The sequence below is a fragment of the Glandiceps talaboti genome, chromosome 12 (assembly GCF_964340395.1).
Source record: "Glandiceps talaboti chromosome 12, keGlaTala1.1, whole genome shotgun sequence".
NCBI lineage: Eukaryota > Metazoa > Hemichordata > Enteropneusta > Spengelidae > Glandiceps > Glandiceps talaboti.
In genome coordinates, this window is record NC_135560.1 from 15,932,718 (window position 1) to 15,942,597 (window position 9,880).

The following is a 9,880-nucleotide window of genomic DNA, read 5'->3' on the forward strand; positions in this document are numbered from 1 at the left end:
ACCTTGTATCGGTGAGGTTAGGTGAACTTGATTGTAATAAATTAGACTGCTCACACCCATTTAAAGGCCAAATTTACCGTAATTTAATTTTTTTTCTAAAGTACATGAATGACTGCCAGGTTTAATAGAGAAATCGATTGTGTTTTATTAGAAATTATTTCTACTTAGATGTGTTGACCATATCGGAGACTTAATAAAAACAGTTTATTGACCACATCGTCAAGGTAAGCCGAAGCCGAATGTAAAACCGGCTCTTATAAATACAAATTAGTAAAGTGGACACTTTTAATAAAACCCTTCCTTGATATCATGAATCTTAACACGATACAGCAAAACAAGCAAGAAAGTTAGCCTGAAGAGAAACCATTGTGTTTTAACGCTTTTTTATTTATTTATTTATTTATTTATTTATTTGTGTGTTTGTTTGTTTGTTTGTTTGTTTGTTTGTTTGTTTGTTTGTTTGTTTGTTTGTTTGTGTTGTGTTTGTGTTTGTTGTTTTGTTTTTCATTTTTACTTTACTCAGAATTGACAATTACAATTCAACGAACAGTCAAATCACATAAATAGTTTATTAAAGGGGCACAAGCTGAGTTTACATTTTTTTGAGATGAGTAATTTTTTTCTGCATATTAGAAGGTATTAACAGTATTCTACTTACTGATGTATACTAGCACTTATCCATCGCTTGCAACTGACTGAACTCAAACCTGGTATTAGGATATAACTTATGAACGTTCCGATGACGTAATTTATTATACGTATCAAAAAGTGTACAGGAAAGCATGCATCGACATAAACATTACACTAGAATAGTTTAAATGCAGTTTTTTTGTTAGTATTTTCCACTTAAGTAAAAGCTTATAAACTCGGATTGAGCCATTTTAAGCCATGAGAAAACATGAATTGTAAAGTAGTATAACTAGACGTTATCAATTTGTTAAACTATAGTAACTTTCAAATCATTCATCAATTATAATAATAGATAGATTGTGAATACGAATGGCTGTGGTCATTACTTTTGTTAACCTCTGACCTTTGCCACACCTGAAACTATAATGAATAAATAAATCCCTGTCTAATCAATATATCCTTTCTCCCTCTAGGTGGCGTACGGGTAGAATATACTGCCACAGAGCTATGTTTACTCATACCACAGTGAACGTTGCACCATAAATGCTCTTCAAGTTTTCACTTATTCACATATATCGTTTGGCGTCATCATTTTGCGATTCGCGTCGGCTTTTTGTCTACTGTAGTTTGTCTTCACAGCACTTGTCCGATACCCCATTGAAAGAAAACCCCTAACGATTTGGTTGCTCGTTGACTTCAGCGTTTCACCACCGACATTGTAACGGTACACACAAAACCCAGGATGGATCCTCGTTCACTACCGTGTTTGGTAATATTGCTTTTAAAGTTTGGAGGTAAGTCTTATGGCAGTTGTAAGTATATTTGACCCTTTTCAGAAAATACAGGTTGCGATAACTTAATGCATAAAACATTGAAGTGGGACGTGGTCTTGGATGTAATATATTTAAAGGTGTTACATTCATCATCGAGATTTGTGATATGTGTACTAAGACATATAACTTCACTCCCACTCGAGATCCTTGCATTCATGTGATGAAGTTGGAGTGTATTTTCTCTTTCAAAGAAAAAGACCGTCCTTATTCAGAGTGTCAATATGGGAATCGCTGTTTTGAATAGATACGTTCATCGCTGTCTTCATCTTCGTCTAACTGTACACACAACCTCTTTTTTTAAAAACTGGTAGGGTGAGGTAGGGTGGGGTAAGGTGGGGTGGGGTGAGTAGGGTGGGGATGGATATTTCTAATAACATGATTTTTGACATTAATCAAAATCGCGCGGACATCGCAATACTTCACGTACTCGTCTTTGTCGCGGATCGTTTTACCGAAAAGTTGAAGCAAGCTAATCAACACCTCCACCTGATCAATGGGAGATCAATACTTAGCCGTGACAACAAAGCGAAGGCAATCCGATTAGGGACGGAGTCACTCGAGGAAAATTCTTAGAGTAGCCGGAATACGGATAACCGTTATGTAATAACGTGCGAGACGTTGTTCTGCAAAATAGGCGAAGCAGAATCGTTGTAAAGTTTGAAGTAGTACTGCGATAATACAATGAAGTACTGAACGATATTTTTTTGACCATTGTGGCATTGACAGGCTGTGCACTAAGCTTACCAGGCACGAATTATGAGAAATGTAGCGAAGTACTTTTGCTGAATATTTTTAGACATTTTAATTTTGATATCTGTCTTGCATTAATTTGATTACACGTATGCTTCCTACCAAGGATAAAGTCGAGATATGCCAAATATTCAGCTTAGAGTATAATCCACATCACTGTGATTTTGACAGTAAAATATCTGGTACAGGTAATAAATTTGCCAAACAGTGCCAAGCGAGCAGAAAGACAGACAAATCGCAATAGTATTTTCTACAATGCATATGCCACAGTATCACAGAGAATATTACAATACTGATGATTTCACCGACAAATAATTTGTGTATACAGAAATCAATAGATGTATAGAATCGTCCTTTTTTCAAGGAAATCGGTAATATTCTGTATTTCCATAGAGTTAACAATGTAGTCCGCGGCCATGTTGGAATCTAAAAATGTCTTAATTTCATATTGACCTGTATACTAGTATTAAGAAAATTGCAAGGTGACCCCCTCACTTTTTCATTGATTTGGACTGCGAATGGTTTTGAGTTTTCTTGACCAAAGTAACAGAAAAAACTTAAACAGTTTATTGCTGTGGCTCATACTACGTAAATCGAGTTCAAGTTCGCTGCTTGACCCATCGTCGTGATTCACTGCCCTCTTTACGGCAGTACTACCCCACCTACGTCCTCTCAATTATTTTTTATTTTTGGCTGCGGAATAATGAATTTTGGCTTTCGATTGTGAGTCATAATAATGCTTATCTCTCTGTAAAATGCTTAGCTACAATGACAATGTAATATGACCGCACCCTTCTCAAAACTCTGACCAGCCAGATACCCTGGGCCATTAGACTAATCGATAAAGTATGTAAATTAAATCATGAGAATACGACTAGCGTGATTTATAACATTAACAAATTATATAATGAAGTTCCATTAATTTTTTTTTAAGAATCGATATTAAAAATTTCATTTTTCGAATGATGACAGTCATTGTTTTGATTTAGTAGAAATGGCCACGCCTTGTTGGAAAGGTCAGATAACATAATTAGTCATTTTTGCAAATCAATAAAATGAATTAAATTTCTAAATTTCATCTGTCTTATTAAACCAACTTGAATGGGTCGTACTTTGAAAGCCTTTCATCAATTGTTAAGATCATGTCATAGATGTAAGCAATCAATAAATCTAGTACATACAGCTTTCCTATAATTTCATCATCACAGACAGACCCTTCAACCATTAAGAACTCTACGGTCACGTTTTGTTGATATAATTTTGGGATGTACTAGTACAAGAGGTAATAAAACCGCAAATTTTCACTTGTTTATATGTTACAAACCTTTTCCGAGGAGTATCTGCGGCTGTTAAAGAGGCACAAGCTAAGTTTATACGCGTTTGGGCGTAGTTTTTGCTGCATATTTAAAAAGTATTCGCGTTATTGTACTTACTGAAGCACACTTCACCACCACCAGCCTAAAAACAGTTCACTTCAGGATGTCACTATCTGATTTCAGCGAGAACGGTGAAAACGAAGTCCAGATGAAATACCAAAAGATGCCAATAGTTTTTGATTAAATTTACAAAATGTGACAGTTGTCAAAAGGTACTGCATGTCAGGATCGCTTAAGGAACAATGTTTGAACGTGTATTAGTCAATTTTAAAAACGAAAGGTATTTAGACGTTTTTATTTATGAGGGCGCTCTAGCTTGTTACGGCGGTGGTTTGGATTTTCGACGGATAACGTTCTCATCCAATCAATATTGCTGGAACAATCACTTTAATTTTTTACCACTGTTTAAACATATTATAGATCGGTGCTTTTTTTCGTAAAAGCAACCCCAAACCCATAGTTCCGCACTACTTTTAAAGGAACGAGACAGGAGTTCTCTCACTTCACAAAAAAGTATAGCCAATGCGTTGTTATACAAACGTAGTTTGAAACATATCTCACGTATCATATGTCCAACAGGATGATGTCCAAGTGAATGTTTAAATCATGTTCTCTGATAACAAAGTGATATTAAATCCGAGCGTTCAAAACTGGCTCGACTACTGGCAGATAATAATATTTTACGAAAGCAAAGAAGATTATTTTTCACAAAGGTCGTCGACATGCAAAACAGACTTTGAGAAACAAAAATATAGTTGCCTATTGTAAGAGTAAATAGAATTAGTAAGATATTGTTAAATATTGTTAAAATATAGGGTCAGTCGAATCTTGAGAAACATAACAATTCATAAAGCCGCCCTATAATGTGAAACTATACAGACATCTTTATTCATCCTTCATAATTTTCAACTCAAAAACTGTCTGTCATGGATTGTAAAGTTTTTGGGGTTAAAGGGAGACAATCTTGTTATTGTTCTTCTACCATGGTTTCATAATCTTACTAAATATTTATTCGTTTTCATCCGGTACAGTGCAAGTAGGATGCCAGACAACGGAAATTACACCTAGTTTTACGACAACAGAGTCGCCTTTTACGACTCTCTATCCAGGTACCGATTTAATGATGCGTCTGCATTTCCACCTCACGCATGCATGAAGTTCCCCCCTTGTCAAAACCGTTCAACCATAGCAATAAATAACACCAAATCACGTCAGCCAACGTTAATAATTTTTATACACTTAAAGCATATAAATGTGCCTTGTCTATCCTCTAAACTGATGTATGTTTGTTTGTTTTTGTTTCTATCAAGTTAAACATCCTGAATTTGTATATCTCTTAAAATCTTATCAAGAAGTCGATTCAATTCATTACCTGTTCACGTCCACTGGACTTAATTGGCAATTGCGCCCTCTACTCTTTTGTCACGGATGTACCATGTGTACGCCGGGTATTGGCCTTCCTCTTTGTAAAGCTACGAAGATGGATACCCAATGTAAATATAAAAGAGAACGCACGCAGTCGATATGAAATATGGTAAATAAAAGCGAATCAAACAGAATCCTTGGACAGTTTTTAGTCAGATTGGTGCATAGTTATCAAGTACATTATTATTTTTAATTATTATGTCTTTGAATTTTCCTGCTTGTATATGTCACATGTGAGTATTTCCCCTCTTGTCCCATATCCGATAGCTAAGTACTGCCCGTTTCATGATACTGTTCATTGGCTCTGTTTGATAGAACCACGCAGAAACCAATAAGAAGCTGCACATTCTACACTTTAAGAACAAGATCGTAATTTCTTGCTACATTTTATCTAAATGAAATAAACCATTTAAATGTACTGCAACTAGACGAAGACACACGGGCGCCAATTAGTTGATGTCTGCATTTGATATCTACACTGGTGGCTAATTGCATTTCATTTAGACAAAGTGTTGCAAAAAACTGTATTCATTCAATCTTGCTATCTTGTAGCATGAGCAGTTTCTTATTGGTTTCTGTTTGGTTGTATCGAACATAGCCAGTGAACGGTAACATCATATATAAACTAAAATACAGCATTGTACTAGATAAAAAAAACTTTTTTGATAGTTGACCTCTCTTTCTCCCCTACAGAGTCATCGGTACTATTGACTACTAAGATTCCAGGCATCACCACACGTATCATGGACGACGTCATTCCAAATATTACATCTACTAAGCCACCAGACGGTACGTAAGCTCTAGTAGTGTTGTCTTTGGTTCTTTGTTCATATTCATATCCTTATTCATTCTCGATGAAAATAAAAGTATTGTACAATTGTTTATCATACCAAGATGATAATAAACAGTGGGATACAATATATCATACATCATGACAAAATACACAGTACAGGTTTATTAAGTTAACTTTTTTTACAAAACCAAACTTGAAAGGATAACACAAAATGATATATATATAGCATATCATGTAGAACATCATTTTGGATGTTTTAAATGTTGATGAATATCGCTACTGGTGGTGTTTAGTTTGAGATACCACATTTTGTACAGCAACACTGATACATACAGCACATTGCAGGTTACTGCTCACTCTCTGTCTCTGTTTGATACAACTACACAGAAACCAATAAGAAAATGCACATTCTACACTTAAGATAGCAAAATCGCTAGTCAATTTAAATGTACTGTAACTAGATGTAGACACGCGGGTGGCAGTGTTTTGATGCCTGTGTTTGATGTCTGTATGGTGGCACGTTAGTTCATTTTATTTAGACAAAATGTCACAAGAAACTGTATTCATTCAATCTTGCTATATTAAAGTGTAGCATGAGCAGTTTAATCTTATTGGTTTCTGCATGGTTGTGTCAAACAGAGAGTGAATAGTAATCTGGAACGTGCCGTAATTCTGCAAAGTATAAAGAAAACTCAAGAGCTTGTTTCCGATATTAGTTTCCGATATTACGTACACATCTGTTCATCCACAAAGTTCACTGTCCTTCACTTTGTCGACTGAAACAGCAGCGATTTTTTATTGACACCTTCAAATCTTGTGTGACTTTTGACTTGGAACTTATACTTACAACCTTCTTTTATTTCTCACGTACATCTTTCTTCAGACAACACTTTAAGCTCTCACACGATTTCTGGTAATGTATCGACCATTATTGTTGATTGTCATCTCCATGCATGACATAGATATTGTTAGTCGATATTTAAAATATAAATCATAATATTGTAAATATATGATTTGTTGGACATTAAACCCGAAGGGTGGATATATAAGTCCCCCTAACTCCGTGGGGGTTACTGTGAAATTTAAATGCATGCAAGTAATTTTACAAGAAATGAAAATGCACAACACATCTTGTCAAATATGTTCACTCCCCAAACGCCTTATTCCTATCTGCTTGTCTGTAAAACGATATGTGTACTAACATAACGATAGTACGTGTGTACTTTGGCTAGGTTTCTAGCTGATACACTTTATTTTATAACTACATGTATATCATTTCAGAATTCAAATGTTTATGATTCGTCATTCGTTGTTTTACAGTGACAATATCACCAGCGAACACAACTGATACAAGCGTGCAGACCACGGAGTACGATGTGAAAGGTAAAAAATACAATTATCAAACAAGTTACCCTTAAAGTTAAAGTTAAAGCAGTTATCAAGGTGCTTATTTAGTAGCTTGCTTGTCTTATGAATTCATAGTATAACTTTTTTACGTCGGTGATGTTGTGGCGATGTTTGTTGTTTTGATTATGGGTGCTTGTTTTTTGTCTGTTTGTTTGTTTGTTTGTTTGTTTGTTTGTTTGTTTGTTTGTTTGTTTGTTTGTTTGTTTATTAATAAAAAACATGGCATTCAGTATAAGTTTATTAATTGGTCATAAAAAATAACGTTTTTAGTCGTGAAAGGATATATAAAGAGGGCGCTGTTACATGCAATGTAAAATGTTACTATAATTCGAGTTAGCTAATTTTGATTGTGAAGCTTTTGTCCATTTGAATTTATCTACAAGTAAATGAGTAAGTCAGTGACATAGTGAGCATGTGCAAGTGCATGTGTGTTTTTGTGCACGTGTGTGTATATGTATGTATGTATGTATGTATGTATGTATGTATGTATGTATGTATGCATGTATGTATGGGGGTGGATGGATGGATGGATGGATGGATGTATATGTGTGCGTGTGTGCGTGCGAGCGAGCGAGCGAGCGAGCGAGCGAGTAAGTGTAGGTGTGTGTTGTTAATTCATAACTGACTGTGTACATTTAATTTATCTGATACCAGGTTACAGACAGCCACATCTACAAGAGGCTCAAGTTATGCATGATTTGATGCAGAACTACAACCCCTTCGTGCGACCTTCAGCCTTATACTCCGATACAGTTGACGTCGTGCTGACATTGTCTCTGGCACAAATCCTCGACATGGTAAGACGATATTCAATGATTTTCATTCTCTGATTTATTTCACGGACAGGCGTTTTTAGCAAATATTTTTACAACCCTAATGATAAAAAAAACAGTTGTCAAAATTCAAAAACAAAATATGCAAACATTTTCCGTTATCCATTGCATTTGGATAAAATGATGATTCGTACGTATGGGATACAACATGTTAGTATCTTACCGCTTAGATTTACTACACTTTCAGTAGAGTTAGTCTTTAACTCTTGGAAGGGTTAATACCGAAACATCAGCTATTTATAACTTTGTTTGACCGTGGAAATTGCCTCTTAACAAGTTTTTGATGTAAATGTGTTGGTTTGCAAAGATAACAATCCAGCTATCTCTTGACCTAATATTTCTTAAATCTCCGTGAACCTTTTACCATCACCGTACACGTCCATTCCTCCCCCTTTCTTTCTTTAGTGTGTTCTCTCCATCTCTATCCATTGATCACCATAGTTTGTATAGATCCTAAATATTACTGTATCATGGATATCTCTGTATTTGTATATACCCTTTCAATATATCTGACTAAGTTTGATGTAATTTTCAACATAAATCGGTTTTTTTATATATATTACAACATCTTCTTATTAAAATTACTTTTCACTTTCTTGAGAAAGATGCTAAAGTGGAACAAGATGAGTTTATACGTTTTTTTAATTACATAAAACCTTGATGTAACTATTCCGGTATATAATGTAAATGTTGATGCATGTCTTATGGTCTATGGCATTGTTAGAACAGTTGAATGCATAGTACAAATTTCCTCAACATTTTAATATGTTTTATAAATTACCTCATCGAGTCGTTTATAAGTTATATCCCTGATGGCTAAGTATGTCACAGCAAGTACAATACTGTGAATACAGCAAATAGTACGTCTCAATAAAAACTGTATAAACTCAGCTTGTGTTTCTACATAACTGTCCCGGGTATACGTGAAAGATTTCAAATAGTGTCAGTCAAAGTTTAATATTTTGGTTTGCAGGGTAGAAGAAGATTCGTCTTCGATTTGACCTGATGAATTAAATTTGTTGTTTTTTTCCAGGATGAAGTGAACCAGCTGTTAACAACAAGTGTTTGGATGACACAGGTAAGACTTTTTACAAACTATTAAGCTGATCGAACAACCAGTGAAATATTTCGATATACAGCCCGTTTCATGTTACCGTTCACTGGCTGTGTTTGATACAACTACACAGAAACCAATTTGAAACTACATGTTACACTTTAAGATATTAACTGATTGACACATTTTATCAGTATTTAAATTCTCTAGAATTCATTTACATAGAACTTGACGAAATCTGTGTGGATATACCGCTATCATTGTTTATTATCTGTCTCCAGAAATGGAAAGATGCAAGTCTGGTATGGGATCCAGCCGATTATGAAGGTGTCGATGAAGTTCGTATACCCACCTCCATGATTTGGATACCAGACATTGTACTATTTAACAAGTATGTACATATCTATCACTGTCACTCAATTGAATTTCTGATTTCAAGATGCAATTAGTCTGCAAGGTACGTCGTGACGGGGAGCCCTCACACATAGGTTAACCCCCAAGCCGGTGAGGGCGGAACGACACGACGTATCTTACAGTCAGATGCAATATGCTGGTTAATCTCACTTGTCGATACATTTGGTTTTGGGTTTGGGTTGTATAGAAACGAAATTTATTGAGAAATAAAAAAAGAAGATAATATCGTTGATGATTGTTTGCTGTTTTTTTCTTGAAGTGCGGCTGATAGCTTCGAAGGAGGTGTTATGAAAACCAATGCTATCATTCGGAACGACGGTTCTGTAGTTTGGAATGCACCGGCTATATTCAAAAGTGCCTGTAAG

The 9,880-nt window shown here is 35.2% G+C and overlaps 1 protein-coding gene across 1 annotated transcript in view; it reads left to right on the forward strand.

Moving 5' to 3' along the window:
- The first annotated feature begins 5,113 nt into the window (after positions 1 to 5,113).
- Positions 5,114 to 9,880, forward strand: part of LOC144442997 (neuronal acetylcholine receptor subunit alpha-10-like) — a 6,321-nt gene continuing 1,554 nt past the window's right edge. The window contains exons 1-7 of the mRNA XM_078132371.1: positions 5,114 to 5,123; positions 5,708 to 5,803; positions 7,128 to 7,190; positions 7,869 to 8,011; positions 9,081 to 9,125; positions 9,383 to 9,492; positions 9,775 to 9,880. The exon at positions 9,775 to 9,880 is cut by the window's right edge and continues 433 nt beyond it. Coding sequence (XP_077988497.1) covers positions 5,114 to 5,123; positions 5,708 to 5,803; positions 7,128 to 7,190; positions 7,869 to 8,011; positions 9,081 to 9,125; positions 9,383 to 9,492; positions 9,775 to 9,880 — 573 coding nt within the window. The remainder of the gene's footprint in view (positions 5,124 to 5,707; positions 5,804 to 7,127; positions 7,191 to 7,868; positions 8,012 to 9,080; positions 9,126 to 9,382; positions 9,493 to 9,774) is intronic.